The sequence below is a fragment of the Bufo gargarizans genome, chromosome 2 (genome assembly GCF_014858855.1).
Source record: "Bufo gargarizans isolate SCDJY-AF-19 chromosome 2, ASM1485885v1, whole genome shotgun sequence".
Taxonomy (NCBI): Eukaryota; Metazoa; Chordata; class Amphibia; order Anura; family Bufonidae; genus Bufo; species Bufo gargarizans.
Genome location: NC_058081.1, coordinates 477002382 through 477025211, shown reverse-complemented (window position 1 = coordinate 477025211; position 22830 = coordinate 477002382). Strand labels below are relative to the sequence as shown.

Genomic DNA, 22830 nt, shown 5'->3' with positions numbered 1-22830 from the left:
TACCTCAGATGAAAAAGAGGGACATTTAATGAACAAAGAGGGCCTGTCCCTCCAAAAGAGGGAGGTCTGCTATACTGCCAAATATAGAGCATTTGGAGAGTCTAATATTCCGACGGGAGCCATTTTGGTGGTCACCCAGCTTTTCCTGTCTAAAAAATAACCAGGAAAGTATCGATTTTAGGGCAAATGCTCTACATAATATCCAGCAGTCTAGTAATCTAGTATATAAAAACAGAGCTTTGACCGCGTTATTACTACAAACATTGGTTGGAGAAAACAGTACTAGAAAGAGAGTAGTTCTCCTTCTACTACGCATGCGCTGAGTAACAACAACAACGGCCTCTAGCAAAGAATTACAGACGGTGATCACATGAGGGGGAGGGGCTAGCCCCTTCCTCTCTGTCTAGCCACGCCTCCTGCCCTCAGACTGCTTGCGCCGGCGGCGGCAGCAGTGGCAGCTCGGGAGGGCTGTGTGTGCCGTGTCACCGCGCCGCCCTGCATTACGTCTGTGTCACCTCCAGCCGCCAGGTTCCGGAGCTCACTTACCGCTGCAGACAACCTACTGTCATCCCAGCACAGACTGCGCCTTCTAAGAGAGGAGGAAAAGTTCCTGCACCGCTTTCTCTGAACAGCTGCAATCCAGCTGCCTGGGGAGGGAGGGGGTGGGGGGATAGGAGATTGCCACCTTGTGCCAGCTGCAGGGACCCATGTGACACCCTGTCACCCTCCCAGAATGTGCCCCTGAGATCCAGCACCCTGCTACGGCTGTACCTACCTCCTTGGAGGGTGGCTATGTCAGAGGGCATCTCTTTGTGTGTGTGCTTTGCCCAATAATTGGATTATGACTGCATGCTGTGCTTCAGATCCCATCAGTCTCCGTTTTCTGTCAAGCTGGTCCTTCTTCATGTGAGGTGTGCCAAGATTAAGCGTGCTGATTGTATGATTTGATTTTTGCCGTAATAATGTGAGGGTCTCGCACGCCGGCCTGGATACTACGCAAAGTCTTCAGTCACACACCATAGTTTTGCATATTTGCACTTTTACTTGGTTTCTACCAAAAAGGATTGTTGTTTTTTTTTCCTCTCTAACCAGCCAGAAAATGATCCCAAGGCGGTCGATCCGGTATCTGAACTGTTTGCCTTTACTTGTTCTTTTGCCCTGTTCAGTGGTCCGCGGTGCGTCCGAGACCACCAATGTGGAATATTACAATGCCGTTGTGAATGTGACTGCACAGGAGCCTGGCAGCAAACCTGTACTTGACGCTGGGCGCTATGGGCTGGACTCCCCTGTTACGGAGGCGAAAGGGATCATTGTGACACCTGTCAACACCCAAGGAGGTATGTACTTTAGGTTCTTCTGTATTGATGGCTTTGATCTTATATATGTATTTTACGTAGCAATTGTAAAGCCTAGGTAAGAAGGAATAGGCTGGCGTTATATACCCTACGGCAAAGGTTGCCAAAGTTTTTACTGGTAAACCCATGGGCACAGAGTCCATTTCAAGACTACGGAGATGCAATTATTGGGAAGTACAAAATGACGCCATCCAAATATAGATAATAAAAAATTCCACAATGCACAAATGGGTACATGCCAAAAGCCAAACATGCCATTGGCATCGATTGGCCTGCTGGGGTGGGCCAACTTGATGACCTTTCCTCAGACGGGGGTCTGACTCTCAGCATCTCCGTTGATCATCTGTTTGAAGGGGCGCTGTGTCCTCCCCAGTAGGTACCTGACCACCCTGTAGTGGTAGCGCAATGTAAATACGACTGGTCGTCCCGTTCAAGTGAGCGGGTGAGGAAGCTGTAATTACACCGCCACTACAAGGGAGGCGCTGAAGAGCACAGCACTCTCACAAGCACTCCAGCCAAGTTGATTATCGGACCCCGGCCGATCTGATATTGATAACCTGTCCTGAGGATAGCATAGACAACCCCTTTAATCTTATTGGACATGCCTTAAAGGGGATGCCCAGTTACAGGAGGATAGTCGACAACACAGGGAATCTGCCTGCAATGAAGAAGTGATCATTTCTTACTAGCCAGATCCCGCACTGCTGCTGCAGGTCCCGGCCCAGGGCAGCGCGCGGGATCTGCTAGGTAAGTAATGGTTGCTTCTTTGTTGCAGACTGGTCCCCTGTGTTGCCCGCTGTCCTCCTGATACCGGACAACCGCTTAGAGTTGACCATACGTTTATGTGATTTCAGTATTATCACCTCAGGCCCCCAAGGGTTGGACATGTTGGATTTTGTTTGTTCTGGGGGAGACAAGCCGCTGCCAGACACCCCCTTCTTTCTCCTTCCCCCTCCTCTCTGCCATTAAAGGGTTTATCCAGGAAACAATATTTATGACTTATCCTCTGGGACCCCTGCCGATCAGCAGTGAGAAGAGGCTTTGAGCGCCACAGCCTCCTCCTAGGTCAGTGACATCACTGTACATCGGTCACATGGCCTAGTTGCAGCTCAAACCCATTCAAGTAAATGGGGCTGAACTGCAATACCAAGCACTGCCACTATACGAGGTACAGCGCTGTGCTTGGAAATCTCCCGGCAGCCTGCATCACTCACCAGAGTTCCAGTGAGCACAGTCGTACCCTGTAAAAGCTGATCAGCGGGGCTGCCGGGACTCGGACCCCTGCTGATGTGATAATGATGACCTATCCTGAGGATACGTCCTCATTATCTTTTCCAGGATAACCCCTTTAACAACATATGCATCGTGTATGAGGGGTTTGGGAGGGCTGGCTGTTTCCCCTGAATTCTCGGCCGGCTTTACTAGGGCATTTGCTTTACGCTGCGCAGATGGCCCATTCAGGTCACGGGCCAAGATGCTTCATTTCCTGGGTGTCTAAATATATGGGTCTATACGTGTCAGGAGCTGTTTTACAGCAAGGCAGAGCTAAACCCAAACCTTATAGGTAGACTTGAGCGAATCGACCTTTGCATCCGAAGTTGATTCGTTCAAAACCTTTGTTTTTAATGCTGTTTCCATATAGCATTAAAATGTATTGGCTCTGTGTAGGCAAAGTTCGTATCACCCGAAGTCGCAAGAGACTTTGGTAATTAGTCTACTTTCACACTCGCGTTTTGGCTTTCCGTTTGTGAGATCCGTTCAGGGATCGGTTTTGCCCTAATGCATTCTGAATGGAAAAGGATCCGCTCAGAATGAATCAGTTTGCCTCCGTTCTGTCTCCATTCCACTTCAGTGTCCGTCTGAAACTGAGCCAAATGGATCTGTCCTGGCACCCATGCCCCCGGTGGATGAGCTCGAGAGGTTAGGACAAGCCGGGTATTTTTCTGCTTCGGACCTCACGAAAGGGTACTGGCAGGTGCCCATGGAGGCTGCCAAAGAGAAAACTGCCTTCATCACACCAGAGGGGCTGTATCAATATAAGGTCTTACCCTTTGGTCTGCATGGAGCCCCTGCCACTTTTCAACGTCCAATGGACATTGTACTTCGTCCAATCGTCGGTACGCTTCGGCTTACCTGGAGGATATTGTTATCCACAGTACCGACTGGGAAAGTCACCTGCCCAAAGTGCAGGCTGTAGTGGACTCCCTTCCTAAAGCTGGCCTTACCGCTAACCCCCAAAAAATGTGCAATAGGGTTAGAAGAGACTAAGTACCTGGGGTATGTCATTGGGCGCAGAGTGATCAAACCCCAAGTAAACAAAATAGAGATGATACAGAATTGGCCCCGCGCTGTCACCACTAGGCAAATAAAGTAATTCCTGGGAATGGTGCGCTATTACATGAGGTTTGTTCCCTACTTTGCTACTCTAGCCGCGCCCTTGACAGGGCTCTTGAAGGGACACAAGTCAATGTTGGTTCGCTGGGATGATTGGGTGGAAGAGGCTTTCTCCACTCTGAAGTTGGCCCTGTGCATGTCCTCGGTTTTGGTGATGCCTGACTTCAAAAGGGAGTTTATAGTACAGATCGATGACTCAAAAGTAGGCCTCGTGCTTTACTGTCTCAGGAAGTTAACGGGGAGGAGCATCCCGTTGTCTTCCTCAGCCGTAAGCTCACCCCAGCCGAGACCCGTAGTATAGTGGAGAGAGAGTGCCTGAGCACTAGAATTTTCACTATTATTTATTAGGGAGAAAATTCCGCCTGGTGACTGACTACTCAGCGCGATCCGTGTTCCCTCAGCAGTACAGGGGAGAAGGAAGCAGTGTCTCCCTCTCCCTGTGCCGCTGCCACCAATAAGAGAAGAGGAGGGGCTGTGGTCACTGCGCTACCAATGATGTTAACTCATTCATTCAAATTCAACAGGAGGCGGGAGCTGGCTGCAGAATCATATAGCCGCACTCAACCTCTATGAGCGGTAGCTGCCATCTGTGGCAGTTAACCCCTACCGCTCATAGAGGTCGGGTGCGGCTATATGATTCTGCAGCCAGCTCCCGCCTCCTGTATATTAATTAATGGGCGAGTTATCTTCATTGGTGGCGCAGTGTGCACCCCCCAAGCCCAGTATTAAAAACATTGGTGGCGTAGGGCCCCCCCCCCTCCTAAGCCCCCCAGTATTGATAATTGGTGGCAGTGGCCACAGGGTCCCCTCCTCCTCATTGGTGGCAGTGGCAGCTTCTGATCAGAGCCCCAGCAGTGTAATCCTGGGGCTTCGATCGGTTACCATGGCAGCCAGGACGCTACTGAAGCCCTGGCTGCCAGAGTATGGACAAAGCACAGAGCAGCAGGGAGAGTGTAAAGTCCTATTCACCCTAATAGAGCTCTATCAGAGTGAATAGGACAAGGGTTCTAGCCCCTAAGGGGGGTAAAAGTTAGTTAAACAAAAAAAAAACCACAATCACCAAAATATTAAGTATAAATGAAAAAGAAAGATTTACAAAAAAAAATGCTAAATGTTATCTTTAATCATTTTCAGCAGATTTGTGTAGGATTTTTTTTTTTCCAAAAATGAAAATGCACAGGATATCGGTATAAATTATCTATCTGCCTAAAAGGTCACAGGTTATCTGTTCAAAAAAAATCTATATCGGTCGATCCCTAGAACACAGGGCATGCCGGTTACAAGGAAACACTGTTGCCCTGTCCCGGGTACACTGTCTGGCGTGTGTTCACCCCCTCAGGGTTCAACAAGGGGGGGGGAGTGTATTTGACACAGTGAGAGGTTTGGTGTGGGGAAACAGGTATTTTCCTCCTTGCATGTTCTGCTTAAGGACAGCCAGGTGAGGTCAAATATCGGACCGGATTTTAAATGCCGATCTGGGTTTTGGCAGCACCTGGCTGTCCTTAAATAGGCAGCTGGGCTCAGAAGCCATGTCTCTGTGTTGGGATCTGGGAGCCTTGTGTCTGGATGAAGGCTTGCTACCTCTTTGGCATGAAAACAGGTTGGTGCTGCTATCAGCAAGGACTCTTTGAGGCAGAATTGCCGCATGGCGTGAATTACCACCAACACCGCAAGGTGACTTTTTGCTTGATTATGACTGCTTGTTTTGTCACTTGCCTAAAGTGTCAATAAAACACTGAACTGTTTAATCCAAAGAACTCTATTGCCTCTATACTGCGTCTGCTAATCCTGTCTACCAGAGCGAGTCCCCACAATAATATATATATATATATATATATATATATATGTGTATGTATGTGTGTGTAAAATCAGAAAAAATATTTTATCAGACCTCTGTATCATTCTTATTATCCATTCTTCCTTGTGCATCTGGCATCAGCTTTGGTGCCCCACTTACCCTGTAGACCTCTGTATCAGACACCCAAGCTCCATCAAACAAAATGCTCTTACACTCACCTCTCCCTGGCCTTCTGCCGGACTAGTGCTGCACTGTGACTTGAAGTCGAACAGCGTCAGGCCATAGTGTGCGCCTACACACACCACATCCAGTGCAGTCCCCAGAAGTAGTCTAGGGAATGGTGAGTACAGCGCTTCACTCACCCCTCCCCGCGTCTCCTGCCATTTTTCTCCGCCTGTCTTAGGCCACTTTCAGAAGAACGCATTGAAATTCAACAGTATTCTGGCTCAGGATCCTGATGATATACCATCAGGATTTACATACGTATTTCTTCCTTCCTTCATTATGCACTGCACAGACTGTAATGTGCGTATTTGGAAACAAATCCGCACAAAACTCGGACACGCTGCAGATTTCAAGTACTGATGGAAATGATATGCCCATGTGAATAGCTTCATTCATTAACATTAGCAGAGGATTCTGGTACATTAAATCCGGACTATATGCGCATTGCAAATGCAATTGTCTGAAAGCGGCATTATAGTCTAAAAAATAGGGTATTTCCTTCTGTCTTCCCAAATTTTGTACAATATATTTTGCCATCTTCTTGTGTACTCTAGTACCTGTACATCTGACACATTGACTACTTATATACTAAAGGCCCCATAGAAATGAGCATGTACGTATTTAACTGTCCCGGAGATCAAACACATATCCTGTGGATGGGTGATAAGTTATGGCTCTGGCAAATGCCATTGTTCTAAATATAATACACGTTTCCCATGCACCCTGTTCCTAGAGCAGTTGTGTGTATACATGAATGCCTCACGCCTGCAGCCCGTACCCCTTAGGGTAGTATTTTAAAGCAGAGTGCCATGTTAATTATATTCAGATATATGCAGGCTGTTGCAGTACCCATAATGCCAACCAAGGCTGGTCTTTGCAATGGAGAGCTTCAACTGATCCTTTTTGTATTGTAACTTGCCTTTTCCAGTTTCTGGCTATCATCTCGACTGTAGAAGTCCCTGCTAATTACACGTCCCATGTTGCTTTGCTCATGGATCACATAGGGATGTGTGGCCCAGATCACATCTTTCAGAGACTGGTCTAAGGCACAGGAGATGCTGCACACTGCGCCCTGCACGGCCGCATGTTTGTATACTCCAGTCCTTGGAAGAGTTGGTCATAGTCTTACATCATCAGGAAGCAGTGACCACAGAACACACAGGGCTTGGTATGTTTGCTATGTAACGGTCCAGGCAAATTGGGGAGAATTTGCTGCACATTTATGAGATCTTGGTTTTCTCCCACTTAGCTCTGAAAACATACCTGTTGTCCCGCATTGAGGAGGTTCTGCCGGGACCTGATAACCTCAACGAGACACGGGGTGGTAAGATGACCCATCTTTGTCGTCTGCTTATAGGAATACTTGAACTGCATAGCTGCCAGCTGTCCTCAACTTGGCGGGACTGTCCCTGATTTTTAGAGACAATCCTGGCAAATTTTGCGCATTCCTGGGCTGAAAATGGGTGTGGCTAATGAAAATCCTGCCCATAAGTGGCGTTCATGGGTGTGGTCTGGGTGTTCCCACCCAGGGTGGTATTTTGTGGTGCTCAGTAGTAGGGACTTCTCCTCAGTAACATAAATACATATATATATATTGCAGAAGCGGTCTTTCTTTATTTGGGTGCTCTAACGTGACCAAACATAGGCCAGCACTAGTGTTTCTGTCCAACCCTGGGCCTTGGTCACAGCTAATGGAGCAGAGAAATGTGGGCATGGTGTCAGAGTGGATGTAGTGAAGCGTTGCACACTCTGCGCCAGACTTCAGACAATCACTTTGGTATTTGATTTTTAAACTGAAAATGTTGTTGGAAGCAATTGTGATAATTGGGTAAGGAGGGTGCAGAACAATGTCTAACCTGTTTCTCAGCAGAATACAAGCCTCCGTTTATGGCAGCCTGTATTAGGCTTTTGTCTTCACTGCCGCAAGCCTATCACAGGATGAGGCCTCTTGCTCACTACCGTATGGCTTTTTCAGTATTTTGCAGTCCACAAAAAACGGATCCTCAAGAAATACGGATAACATCCGTGTGGATTCCGTTTTTTGTGGAACGGAACAGCTGGCTCCTGATAGAACAGTACTATCCTTGTCCGTTATGCAGACAATAATAGGACATGTTCTATCTTTGAACGGAACAGAAATACGGAAATGGAAGGCATACGGGAGTACCTTCCGTTTTGTTTGTTTTTTGCGGATCCATTGACATGAATGGTTCCGTATACGGTCTGTATACAGAATGCAAAAACGGAAAAAATAAATAAATTTGTGTGCAAGAGGCCTAATGGTGTGCAGAGTTACTGAAGGAGTTAGATTTTATTATTTAATACCTCGGCAGGCATGTGCGGCTACTTTGCAGATTTCCAGTGTGTTGTAATTGCCCTTATATAAGTAATTGTTCTTGGATTGTGACTCAGTTTAGTACTCTTTAAAAGGTGCTCTAAACCTGAAGTCCGCAGCTTATAAAAAGATCTAGTAAAACCATTAACACTTGTGAACTGGAAACATGCAGAACAAAGAAGTCCTCGTGGGACTGGTATGCTGGATTTCCCATCAATCAACCCATTAAAGGCTGTCTTTATGGTAGTGCTCCAATGCATGTAAATGTTTGCCGATAGTCTTGCGTGTACAGCTCCTCTGCAGACATGTGTGTCTCCATGGGAACAGACTACAAACTCTGGAGCAGATTCATCATGAAGGGAATTTTCTAAGTCATTTTTGCAGGATTCAGCGTGCTGTAATTTCCACCCAATTTATATTATGCTGCAAAATGTGTGATAATGTGTCCATCCTTTGTGTTATTAGATGTTACTCCACTTTTTATACCACTTTTTTACTAAGATGATGACAATGGTTGTGACTTTTTTAAAAGTTGCAGTTGATACATCTGGCTTGACCCGTTCGTACTGTAATATTTTTTTTCTGTGCATCATCATAACCCAATAACAATTCTATTTGTATGTGTACAGGGCTGTGTGAGGTCTCATTTTTTGTGGGATGATCTGTAGTTTGTATTGATTCAATTTTAGAATGTGCATGACTTTTTGATCACTTTTTAATCATTTTTTTGGGGAGGTGAAGTGACAAAAAAGTGCCTATGGGAAAAAATATATATTTTAAAATGCTTATGATGTTTGTTTATTTTTTTATTGTTTACTTATTTGTATTTTACTTTTGGGGGATTTTATTAATTTATTGTATGCACTTATATAGCACTATTGTATTCTGCAGCGCTTTACAGACATTAGCATCATGCTGTCCCCAGTGGGGCTCACAATCTAAGTTCCCTATCAGTATGTCTGGAGTGTGGGAGGAAACCGAAGTACCCGGAGGGAACCCATACAAACGCCATGCAGATGTTGTCCTTGGTCAGATTCGAACCTAGAACTCCAGTGCTGCAAGGCACCAGTGTTAACCACTGAGCCACCGTGCTTTTGAAAATATATATCTCTATATCTCTCTATCGCTATTTCTCTTTCTTTTTTTTTTTTTCTCTTTCTTTCTTTTGCACTTTTTAATAGTTCCCCCAGGGAACTTGAACAAGTACTCATTAGATTGCTTATCTCATACACTGCAATGCATTAGCATTGGAGTCTAGGAGAATTTTACTGTGTTCCCATGGATCCCTGCCGGGGCTCCATAGGAGCCTACTGTATGTGTGGCAGCCTCAATTCATTCAGGAGGACCAAAGCTGTCGCACACACCATCCAGCTCCCCCGATCCCCTCTAGGGGGAGCCATTACATGCCAAGGAGCACACGCTCCTGGATTTTTGAGCTCCCAAATGCCGTGGTCATAATCCGGAGGTTAAATGTCACAGGGCGCCGGCGATGTGATCTTCCTGCGCTGCGCCACCGGCGTCCTGCCTCTCTCCCTGAGCGACGACGCATGCGGCGTACCCGTCTCCCAGGTAACAGAGGGGGGAGCGGACCCGACCGCGCTCCTGCTGTCTGTGCGGTCGACGTTCTCTCTTCCCCTGGCAACAGTATCGGGCTGAGCACTGAGCTTGCCAATCGGTGCTCGGCTTCTGTGTCTGTGCGGGTCATGTGACGCTGGTCACGTCACATGACCTTAGCCTTTCACTATTTATACAGGCAGCCTGCAATGTTTGGTCCTGTGCCTAACTTCTACTACTCAGTGCTTCTGCTACTCTGGATTTTGACCCTTGGCTTTTGTTCCTCACCCGACCTCGTCTGCCTTCGTGTATTGACGTGACCTCCAGGTTTGACTCTCGGCTTGTACTCTGACCCGTCCTTGCTGTTCCTTGTGTACTTACGTGACATCCTGGTTTGACCCTAGGCGTGTTGGTTACCGTCTTTGTTACCCCTGTTCGCCTACGTTAGTGTTTATCTCTGGCATTTCAGTATTGCTCCTGACACTTTACGTGACTTCGGATCCATCTGCAGGGTTCACTGCTTCTGCCTGGCTATATTCTGTCTCTGTCCGCTCTGCCTCTCTGCACTTATAGAGGTTAGGGACCGTCGCCCAGTTGTGCCCCGTCGCTTAGGACGGGTAGTGTAAGTAGGCAGGGACAGAGGCGTGGGTGGCAGCTATTTGGTGCACTTCCTCTTCCCCACTCCCTAGTTCATGATATTAAATGTATGAGACCGATGTTATTGTTTAAAATGGCAGACCCCAGCCGTGTGCGAGTAGGTGCCATATTTAAATACCCGACTCCCGATGTAAATTGAAGGGGCTAGGGGGCAAATTGGCAAGATAGGCAAATCACATCCATTTTCCTACCCAATTTTCAAAACTGGAGTAAATAGAGTAAAAATGCTACTTTTTAAAACATTTTGTCTTTGTCTTCTGCACACTCTCCATAATTCATGAGATGGCAGGGGAACCTGATTGCAAGATCCGTTTTTGTTTGTAATCTGTAACCATGGAGACACATAGGTAAGCGTTTGCACTGTAGTTATAAATTAGTGGTGTAATTTTTATTTAATTTTTTACTTATTTCATAGTTTTATTTTAGGTATGTTGGTGCAATAAAATAAATGTTCAGCTGCAAAGGTGTATATATACACATCCAAGAGAATCTGCCTAGGCAGCTGGAAATGATGGGTAACAGGGAAGAATAGATCATATGCATCTGCAAAAGAAGAATGGGCAAACATGCGATATTTAGATGGAGTTTATAGATGGAGTTTATCAATTCAAAGCTCATTAATTAAAATGTCCCCTACAATTCATTGCAGTTTCCCTTTATGTGTAACATCCAGGACACATGTCCATTTATTGACAGATCCTGCGGTGTTGTTCTGTGTGCAAGGTCACTTAGGTATCTGCTGACTTAGTCTAGACTACTGGTGCCAGGGTGCTGCGTTACTGCCCATTAGAAGCTGATCAGGAAACGAAGGCCCTGCTGCTGAATCATTTGCTATGGGAAGAAATAAATGCTTTTAAATTTGTCATGTATTGCGGCCATAAACAAATATTTGCTTATAGTATGTATCTTTATACCCCGAGGAGTTCTGTAACCATAGGCTTCTGGCCGAGAGCATGTAACTTCTGGTATTCTTAAGGGGTAGATTAATAATGCACACCTCGGCAACTGTGCAGCTTCTGGGGCCCACTGCTGTACCCTACCAGTCACAGTATAGAGTGACAGTCACAGTATAGAGTGACAGCCACAGTGGGGCACGTTCCTTACCATAGAGTGGGCAGCCTCAGTGGATTCCCTCTCCTGCCATACAGTGGGCAGCCTCAGTGAGTTCCATCTTCTGACATATAGTGGGCAGCCTCAGTGAGTTCCATCTTCTGACATATAGTGAGCAGCCTTAGTGGGTTCCTTCTTCTGACATATAGTGGGCAGGCTCAGTGGGTTTCCTCTCCTGCCATAGAGTGGGCAGCCTCAGTAGATTCCCTCTCCTGCCATAGAGTGGGCAGCCTCAGGGGATTCCCTCTCCTGCCATACAGTGGGCAGCCTCAGGGGATTCCCTCTCCTGCCATACAGTGGGCAGCCTCAGGGGATTCCCTCTCCTGCCATACAGTGGGCAGCCTCAGGGGATTCCCTCTCCTGCCATACAGTGGGCAGCCTCAGGGGATTCCCTCTCCTGCCATACAGTGGGCAGCCTCAGGGGATTCCCTCTCCTGCCATACAGTGGGCAGCCTCAGGGGATTCCCTCTCCTGCCATACAGTGGGCAGCCTCAGGGGATTCCCTCTCCTGCCATACAGTGGGCAGCCTCAGGGGATTCCCTCTCCTGCCAGACAGTGGGCAGTCTCAGTGGGTTCCTCCTTCTGACATATAGTGGGCAGCCTCAGTGGGTTCCTTCTTGTGACATATAGTGGGCAGCCTCAGTGGATTCCCTTTCCTGCCATACAGTGGGCAGCCTCAGTGGATTCCCTCTCCTGCCATATAGTGGGCAGCCTCAGTGGGTTCCTTCTTCTGACATATAGTGGGCAGCCTTAGTGGGTTCCCTCTCCTGCCATACAGTGGGCTCCTTCTTTTGACATATAGTGGGCAGCCTTAGTGGGTTCCCTCTCCTGCCATACAGTGGGCTCCTTCTTTTGACATATAGTGGGCAGCCTTAGTGGGTTCCCTCTCCTGCCATACAGTGGACTCCTTCTTTTGACATATAGTGGGCAGCCTTAGTGGGTTCCCTCTCCTGCCATACAGTGGGCTCCTTCTTTTGACATATAGTGGGCACTGGGCAGACTCAGTGGGTTTCATCTCCTGCCATAGAGTGGGCCCCCCATTATAGAGTGACAGCCACTGCCATTTTCAAACAAAACCTAGACACCTAAAAATAAGATTGTAATTGAATAAAAATGCAATTATGATTCCCGATATGGGTTTAATGACCCTGTATAAAAAAATGTAATGAGAATGGTCCCCCCCCCCCCCCCCCCCACTGGTGTTGTGTTCTGCTTAGTGCAGGGCTTGGGGTTGGCGCATTCTCTCCTTTGTGTTCTGTCAATCCTGGTGTTGTGCCGCTTCACTGGTGTATCATTTTTGCTTTCAAATAATCTCCATCTAAAATTGATTTATATCTTTAAGTTAGAAACTAGAAAGACGCTCTTTCTGGGTTTTATAATATTGATGGTCTATCTTTAGGGTTTGGCTACATGGTGATGTCTTGCACAACAAGGAAGTCACTTGACCCAATAATCAATAAAAATAACTTGGACAACCCCTTTAAACTTAGAAGCCTATGAAGTAAGTTGTGTTGTGCAAGGTACAAAAACTTGGTGGCTAACTATTTCCAGCATTTGGCATTACCAGGCAATCAAGGATGAATAGCTAAACAATATAAAATCTGATAATCTCACAACCTGCTGGATTTCATATAGGTAAAAACCTACAGGCCTTAGGGATAAGCAGCTGATCCCCCAAGGAGAAAATCAGTTTCTGGGAGCAAAATCCCAACCTAATAACCTAGTTTAAACTGGAGTAGTATCTGAATATGTTACACCATTTGAACATTGTTTTGGCAGATAAAATGCAGACCTGAGATTTTTAATACCTTAGGGAAAAGGAAAAAAAATTCTCGCAGCAGAAAACTTGTAGGCTTGAGAGCCAGCCCGTTCTCTGGGAATTGGTCCATGTAGCTCTCAAATTCGAGGGGAGTCACATTAGTCTTTTTCAGAAAGACAATCATTTCAATTTCCGCGTTTTTATTCTTTGAGATTCAATATACACATTGGGAATGTTGGAATTGTACAAATCATGTATTATACATACACAGTGAAATAAAAAAACAAGCATTTATATGCAATATCTTGTAACGTTTACTGTAAGATCCAGTCCTGGAGTGCTTATCTTGGGGTAGCGCAGGCATGTCCAAACTGCGGCCCTCCAGCTGTTGCAAAAGTACAACTCCCAGCATGCCTGGATAGATTACAGCTATTAGGGCATGCTGGGAGTTGTAGTTCTGCAACAGCTGGAGGGCCGCAGTTTGGACATGCCTGGTGTAGCCCCTACAGGGGTGAGATGTTCAGATAGCTTATAAATAGGCACTTGCATAGAGACTGCAATATAGATAGAAATATTATGTCTGCTCCATCACTTGATGGGTTGTAATGACACTGCAGGTGACCTGAAGAGGAAGCAGTGCTCACACGAGTGCCATAGCCGATCGGCGGGAGAGCCTGGAGTTGGACCCCTGCCGATGGAATATTGATGACCTCTCTTGAGGATATGTCATCTATATTAAAGGGGTTGTCTAACCGCAAATATTGGTGTCATATCACTGCGATATGTCAGATAAGTGCAAGTCCCACCTCTGGGACTCGCACCTATCTCTAGAAGGAAGCTCCCAGAGAGAATGAGAGTGCACAGCACATGCGCAGCCATCCTCCGCTCATTTCTATTGGAGTGCCGAAAATAGTTGAGCTGGCTTGGCTATTTCTGGCAGTTTTATAGAAGTGACTGGAGCAGTGGTGGCTACTCTTGCGCGGCGAGCTCTCCATTCATTTCTATAGGACTCTTGAAACTAGCTGAGCGCACCACTTGGCTGTTTTCAGAGCTCCCATAGAAATGAATGGAGGGCAGCAGCATATGCTTGGTGCGCTCTCCCAAACTTTGGGCACTCCGTTCTAGAGATAGGTGTGGGTCAATGAGTTGGGATATCAAGTCAAAGAGATCTAGCGATATGCCACCAATGTTCCAAGGGGTTTTCCAGGATTTTAATATTGATGACAAGATAGGTCATCAATATCAGAGAAGCGGGGGTCCGACACCCGTACCAATCAACTGGTTGAAGGAACGGGCCGTCCCATTAAAAAGAATGGGATGTCTTGTAATTACAGCTGCTCACTGCTGCGCTGTCGACGGCGAGCAGGTAAACAAACAGGTAAGGTCTGCACTTGCACGGAGCACGGTCTTACCTGCTGAATGGCGGGGGTGCTGAGTGTCCTAGCCTGAGGATAGGTCATCAATATTAAAATCCCAGAAAACCCTTTTTTAACTTTTTTTTTTAAAGGGGTTGTCAAATATGTTTTTAATTAAACATGGATAGTGTTGAAATAATTATAGCAATAAAAAAATATTTACCATCCCAGACCCCCTGTTTTGGGTAACTGGGATACTACAGTGTAACTCACTCATCCTAGAGGGGGGCAGCTGTATCCACAAATGCATACCAGGAAATGTTATGTTATTTATTTTTTCTTGAATAGCCTTTTAATAGGTATCTGTCACCTGAAAGAAAAATCTTTTTATTTTCAAGAGTAGCTGAAGATTGACAGTACACGGGCACACTTACACGGATAGATTGTTGGGAATTAGCGTTCGCAGGAACAGTCGTTACCAATAATCTGCCCGATAATTGGTTTGTGTAAATCCACCTTAATCCTTCAAAGGACACAGACCAAACATTCCTTCTATTGTATCAGCTCTACAGGTCTTCTGACATGTCCGTTTTTAGGGCCCAGAATTAGTGATGAGCGAACTTCTGTTTTAAGTTCGGCGTCTAAAGTTCGGCTTCCGGTTAGCGGAGAATCCCGATATGGATTCCGACTTCCGTTGTGGTCCGTGGTAGCGGAATCAATAATGGCCGATTATTGATTCCGCTACCACGGACCACAACGGAAGTCGGAATCCATATCGGGAACCATATCGGGATTCTCCGCTAACCGGAAGCCGAACTTTAGACGCCGAACTTAAAACAGAAGTTCGCTCATCACTACCCAGAATGCCAAAGATAATCGCTAACGAGCGTTCATAGGGTAATTGAATCGATTGTGCGGACACAAAAATGATCGTTTACTGGCAGCGGATCAGGCTGCCGGCAAACGCTTCCCTCCCGACAATATGCTGCTCTGTCGTCCCCTATAAAGGGAACTGTAGTTACTGCTTGCATTCTGGAGCTTATATGTTGCATTCCTTTATTATTTCTACTAGAAGTTATGATTCTAAACTCTTTGCTGTGTCATTCCTGTTTTATTCCTTCTACCAGTTGGTGATATTTCTCTGCACAGTTTGACACTGGCAGCACTGATTGCATAGTGTCATACTGTGCAGAGATACAACCCCAATGCTGATCACTGCTTACTCTGCCTGTGTAAATCCTTAAATGGTCACTGTACTTTGAACAAACTTTGTATAAATGAATAGTACAGGTGAAAAGAAGAAACTTTGTAATATATAATATTAGAGAAAATTGTTTTTCACCCTCGTTCTAAATTCAGTCACTGAAGGATCCCTATGGAGAGAGGAGGGTGGGAGGCATGAGGTGCTAGAAAGACAAAGAGGCATTTTCTCTGATGAAGGATATTGCAAAGTTTACATTGCTCCCGTTATTTTGATTTATGAAAAGTTTGTTGAAAATGCATTGATCATTTGCGTGAACGAGTCAACAGCCCAAGGGAGCTGACATCTCAGCAATGTTGGCCTTTCTGATAGACATGGAGGAGTATGGGGAATTCATTTGCATCCAGTTAGTGCAGACATTTGGTCACCAAATTTGGTGGTCATGAGTAGGGATGGGCGAACTTGTGTTTCAAGTTGGGGGGTACAAGGTTCAGGTTATCTAAGAATCCTATTATGGATTCCGCTACCACGGACCATAGCCGGACCCATAACAGAATTCTTAGATAACCCGAACCTTGTATGCCCAACTTGAAACGCAAGTTCCCTCTACACTAGTCATGAGGGATTATAGTGGGTACAGGTACCTCTATAAGGCTCTTGTATGGATGTCCTAAAATAATTGGGCCTGCATGGTAATTGAAGCCTTGTTTTTTAATAGAAATTTAGAAGGAAAATGTGTGTATAATATATATTTATCATGTAAAATCTAAATGTTCTGCTTATTCTGGAATTTCGAGTCCTTCCAGAAATGATAGAAATGTCAGACACAAATTTTTTTTTTTTAAATCCTTCTCGGAGAACTGGTTCTTGGCAGTTACTGCAGAGGCTCCATGTTATGTCCTCTGTGTATTCTGGACTGTTGCCAGGAGGAGAAAATGGTGATGAAATGGTGTAGTTTGTATAGAGGGGAAGTGATCTGGTCACATGTCTAAACTTGTTCTGTGCGATGTGTAATAGTCCAAGATTGGGTAACATCGGAAGAGATCTTTTAGTGCTGTAACCCTGCTGTTTGCTCTTGTTTGTGTCAGGCAGAAACTGCATCATCAAGTGGGATGTAATCACTGTAACTGACAACTACAAATGTAAGCCTGAAATCTGCACATATCCGTTGTCGCCTTCCATAATCCACAGGGTGTTATTTCCCCCCCCCCCCATATCCTTGACCTAAGGGCCAATACACAAGACTTAGGCCGAATGCTCACGTCCGTGAGCGGTCTGTGGTAACACCGCCTGGATTCCTGCTGAGAGCAGGAGTGCGCGGCGTCATTGGTTGCTATGACGCCGTGCGCTTCATGCCGCCGCTGCACTACAGTAATTCTCATATGCTCTCAGCAGGAATCCAGGCCGTGTTACCACGGACCGCTCACGGCCGTGAAACACGGCCATGTGCATTCGGCCTTACAGGGGTTATCCGGGAAATCTGGATAGGTCGCCAATAACAGATCGGCGGGGGTCTGACACCTGGGAGCCCCACTGATCAGCTGGTAGAAGAGGCTCAGTGAGTGCCGCGGCCTCTTCCTTTAATACTTTCTCTCCTTTTATGATCCACATCTGATTTTGGCTTCAAAAACCGCATTAAAAAAACCTGAACATGTGGCAGTGCCCTTAGTGCACATGATTTTTCGTAAAGTGACGAGAGAAGCACAATGGCAAAAGTCACAATTTTTGTTCAAATGAAATAAGTGGCGCAGCATTTTAGAGTACAACGTAGCTCACCGTCATGAGGGAGTCTGTCGGGATCCCATGCTGCCTGAACGGGATTGCTGGTTCCCTTTAAGAGCTTGTACACACTGGCACAGAGCCTGTATGGCTGTACACGAGGCCTGCACAGCTCCTTCAGTAGGAAAAACACTGGTGTAAAGGCTTTCTTGAACCTAGAACAGGGATCAGCAACCTTCGGCACTCAAGCTGCTGTGAAACTACAACTCCCAGCATGCACACCTGTTTGGCTGTTCTTGTAACTCATATAAGTGAAAGGAGGATTCTGGGAGTTGTAGTCTCAGAACATGTGAAGTGCCGGAGGTTGCCGATCCCTGACCTAGAAGAAACGGTATTTTAATTATCTGTTGGATTCGTATGGACAAACCTTTCTGTGTCTCCAAATACGATCCTAGGCATAGGGGGTATGTTACAGCTCTCACGCACTTGTACGGCAGCCTGGTAAAAAGGGCTGTGTACATGGGTGTGTTAAACGTGATTTGCCCCATATTTCACCCTTAGCGTTGCAGTGGGTGAACTCTGCACTGAAAATAGGCACAAACAATTGACACGCTGTAGATCTCGAAAAACCACAACACAGGTCACCTTTACGGGCGTAAAATTTCCCCATCATGTAGATAAGATTTTGAAAATCTCATCTATTTAGCTGGTACTGTATAAGGCTTCATACACGTGACTATCTGCAACGCTGATCCCGGCTGATTGCATGCTGCTATTTCTTTTTTAGCTCCTGTAGAAATGTTCTCTATCCTTGTCCGCAAAACGAACAAGAATAGGACATGTTCTATATTTTTTGCGGGGCCATGGAACAGACATTGAAATGAATGGGTCCGCATCCGATGCACAAAAAATGCGGACTGAACATATGGTAATGGTGGCCTTAGATCTCTAAGTACAGCTTGTGCGGTCAGGTTAACTGCTTGCCACATTTCTGCTCTGCCCTTCTGTGTATAATTACATTTTAGGTTTTTTTTTCACATCTATTTGAACGTAACATCTACATTTAGATGTTCCCGTAACTGCTGTATTTCTGAGAATCTTATCTTGGATTTCCAGCTGAGCTGAGAATGTGCGTCAATCCTGATATGACCCTGAACCGGGGCAGTATGTCGCGTGTGACACTCCACGGTGCCATGCTGTAATTGTCAGGCATTACATGATACAAGAAAATGAACTATTGGTTTAGGTCATCAGTAGTCATATGCTGCGTGAGGGAGTCCATACGGAGTGTAAAAGTGCCGCCATGTTTTTCAGTGAAGGTCTGACTGCAGCGTAACCCACTGCCTTGTACAGGATCCAGAATGCTAGGTTTACTTTGTACTTTTATTACTCATATTAACCCCATGGCACAACATTTTTTGCACTGTTTTGGTTAGTAGAAGAACAGGCCTGTATCTGTAATATGCTGTCCTTACATAGTCTAGCAGATTCAGATGAAAAAACACTAAACACAGAAAATGCATAAAGAATGTAAAATAATAATAATGAGATATATATATTTCTGTAGCCCCCCATCTCCTCCTTTGCCTTGATCCTATTGTATTACAGTTAACACTTAACCATGTCCTCCTCCTCCAGCTCACCAAGAATGCCAACCAGAATTTTTCTTTTTTCTGGACAACTTATCCCAAAATCGCAGACAGCCAACATTTTTTACGGACAAATTGGAAAACCATAATGAACGATAAAGATTATAAATAATACATGATGTCTATAGGTCAACATACTGATAAGAGCATTTACTGTGAGCCTGCTAGACAATGAGAATTCCCACCATAATAATCTAGTCAAGTACCACAAGCCTCAAAAAAATCACAGACACAGTTATATATTTTTTTCCACGGACACATTAAAAAAGTCGGACTGTCCAGAAATTTCTGGACGATTGACAACCCTGCCTCTCCCTGTCCTGTGACAAGCTGTAAGACAGCGGCAGGAGCAGCAGCCTCCCTTCTGTGCCATGCCTGTGGTAGGATTTTTAAGCCCACCCCCGTCACTCTACAAGAAAGTGAGGTCAGCTATAGTTCTATACTTATAGCATTCATTTCTAGGTTTAGTGTTCTGGAAAGCACTAAGGGGGTCAAAGCAACAAATCAGATTCCACCTTTCATTTTCTAATGGAGAAAAATAAAGGTGGAATCTGGTTGCTATGGGCAACTAAGGCAGTTCTACTTTACAGCAGTTTGATAAATGACCCCCTAAGATTTTTTTTCCCCAGAAAAGTGTTTTGTCTGTCCTTAGGCTGCTTCTGGTATTGCATCCACATCTACATTCAAGTGAATAAGGCTCAACTGCTATACCACACATGTACAGGAGAGGCGCTGTTTCTTCTAATATCAGATAACTACTGATTTGTGATGGAAAACCAGAGGCTGAGAGCAGAAAGGGACAATAAGGTCCCATTGTAGAAAGAATGTAACCCCAGATAGCAGTCTTGACCGCCTGCCAAGTTGTTATTGTAAAGGAGATGAGTGAGGATTCTGACCACATGCTTACTGAACTGCAGTAGTCCAGGCAAATTATGGGGGGTTCAACTAGTTGATCTGTAGGATGTTCAGTTTTACTGGGTTTGGGAAAAATGCCAGATGTTCCATGGTAATGAACATATCTGTCTTTATCCGTGCTGATGAATGTTGTATTCTGCCATCTTGGGTCAAAACTCAACTTTTCTGATACAGGGCTCAAAATTCCTTGCTTTTGGACAGTGTCCACAGCGTCCACTATAGGGAGTTTAGAAATATGCCTAAAGAGGTTATTCAGTCAATGATAATGATGACCTGTCCTCAGGATAGGTCATCATTATCAGATCGGCAGGGGTCTGAGACCCGGCCCCCCTGCTGATCAACTGTGTCAAAGAGCTACCGCTCTACCCGTAGCTCTGGGGAGCACAGCCGGTTTCCGGCAGCTTTCCAAGCACAGTGCTGTACATATATCTATTTATATGGGGCTGAGATGTAGCTAGGCCATGTGACCAATGTACGGTGATGTCACATGACCTCTTCTAACCGTTGAGGATTGGTCATCAATATCTATTCCTGGATAACCCCATTGATGTTTTGTTATTTAAGAGTACCTGTCAGCAGGATCAACCTCACTAAACCAGAAATACTGCCTGGTAGAGTTGATCCAGCTGACTATACTGCTACCTGTCTTGTGAAAATCAGTTGCGATGTTCCTGAGAAAAATACTTTTATTCTTTATGCTAATTACCGTAAGTTTTCAATGCACCTAGGGCCAGCACCTAGGCCCTCTGGGCTCTTCAGCTTTCCAGGGCTAGCCACGACCCTCGGTGCACTCATTTGCCCAAAGAATAAATGTATATTTTTTTTCTCAGGAATGCTCCAACCGATTTTTACAAGATGGGTATCATTTTAATGAGAAGGATCAAACCTTAGGGTCCATCAGAAGTCCATAAGTGTTTTGCGGTCTGCAAAAGAAAAATACCGGCCATGTGCATTCTACATTTTGCGGACCGCACATGGCCGGGCCTATGATAGAAATGCATATTTTTGTCCACGATTGCAGACAAGAATAGGACATGCTCTATCTATTTTGTAGGAACGGAACACAGTGTGCTGTCCACATCTTTTGTGGACCCATTGAATGGGCCTGCACCTGTTCCGCAATTTTGCGGAGCCATAAATTAGGACATGTGAATGAGCCCTAAGCAACAGTTACAGTAAACTTGCTAAAATAAAAGATGATGTCATACTCTCCTCTTTCTCCTGTGCCGCCTGCTGTGTCGGTGTACAGCACATGACTACTGAAGCCAATTTCTGTCCTCAGCGGTTTACAATACCATGGACAGACAAGGTTTTGGAGCTGTGTATCAGAAACATATTCCTTTATAAAGATATATTAAGTTGCACAGAATGTTGGGCCTAAAACCAACTTTTAATGGTGAAAGCTAATTTTCACAGTGAATTATGTGCAGTGCCGTCACTTCTAGAAGGTATTGTTTCTTGCTGTATGGGTACATTTTCCTGGTGACACATCGCTAACCATTCTTCATACCACAAGGCCTAACTAGAAACTCTCCTATGTCTGTTTAGTCTGAGAATATGCTATGGCTCGCATTCATTATAATTTGATGTACAGGGTTCAGGAGATGGCAGGAGATCTAATCTTGCTCTAGGTATTATTTCCTCCGGCTCCGCTTCTAAATGTACACATTTATTATATTTAGCATGTGACTGACCGAGTTTAGAGGGATTGTCCCATGACAACAATTTATGGCCTGTCCACAGGATCGGGGATTAGTGTCAGGTTGGCGGAAGCCCATGTTCCCCTGCTTTAATGGAGTGGTGGACATGCATGTGCTCTGACTATCTCCAGCAGTCCCATTGAGTTGAATGGAGCGACGGCTCAAATGGGGAACATGGCCGCCATTGTAGTGATCAGCGGGGCCACAGCAGTCAGATCTCTGATGATCAGAGAGCTATCCTCTATCTGCCACAGCAAAATCCATTAAGCATGACACAGAAACACACTCTCATGATTGGAAGGGGTCCCAGTGGTTGACCTGCACCGATCAGATGCTCATCCTGTGGATTAGGGTATTAGTTTAAATCTTGAGAAAACTGTATTTTAAGAAGGAGTACCATGAACTATGATACTCTAGAGTCTAGGCAATGTATCAGCAGGCTTCTTTAGCAGTTTATATACAGTGAGTATACGGCTCTCATAGATTCAGGGTGACACCTGTTTTTTTGTTTCAAAATGGTTGTATTGAAGGATTGAACAGATTATGGGGAACATAACTAAAGACAGTGCCAAAATGAGAGGCCCCAACGCAGGAGGCGGCTGATGATAGAGATACATTGATGCACAGTCAGTTAAACAAAGTACAAACCAAAAAAAAAAAACATCAAACACAAGAAAGATATCCTATGGAGAGCATAGCTTTGGGGTTTATGTCAGACAGATATAGGTAGACATATGTCTGGCAGCGGGTGAGGGTAATCGCCTACTACCCCCAGTATCTATAGGCGATGCAGTTAGTAGATCAGAACCTTACCCCCCAAGGTAAGTGTCAGATATGGTAACCTGTGGGAGGAGGACAGCCAGGGCTGCCATAACTTTAAATATGAGTCAACCGTGTCCCCTATAGTAGCTGCAATCTTTTTGTATATGGCCATTCATTCTATCCATCCTCTGTACAAGCTCAGAAAGGTTTAGGGTGTTAGTTCGCCATTTGGCCACGATATGTATGCGAGCCGCGAGAAAAAGGAATTTGGTGAATTTAAATGGTGTGTATTTTAGGCTTATTGGCTTATCCCCTAGGAGACATACAGATGGGGTTTTGTTA

The 22830-nt window shown here is 45.4% G+C and overlaps 1 protein-coding gene across 5 annotated transcripts in view; it reads left to right on the top strand.

Moving 5' to 3' along the window:
- Positions 1–412: 412 nt before the first annotated feature.
- Positions 413–22830, top strand: part of RNF130 (ring finger protein 130) — a 247138-nt gene continuing 224720 nt past the window's right edge. For 4 of the 5 annotated variants that reach the window (XM_044281117.1, XM_044281118.1, XM_044281115.1 and 1 more), the window contains exon 1: positions 413–1337. In XM_044281117.1, coding sequence (XP_044137052.1) covers positions 1100–1337 — 238 coding nt within the window. In that variant the 5' untranslated portion in view covers positions 413–1099. The remainder of the gene's footprint in view (positions 1338–22830) is intronic. The other variant, XM_044281116.1, reaches the window with a different exon arrangement.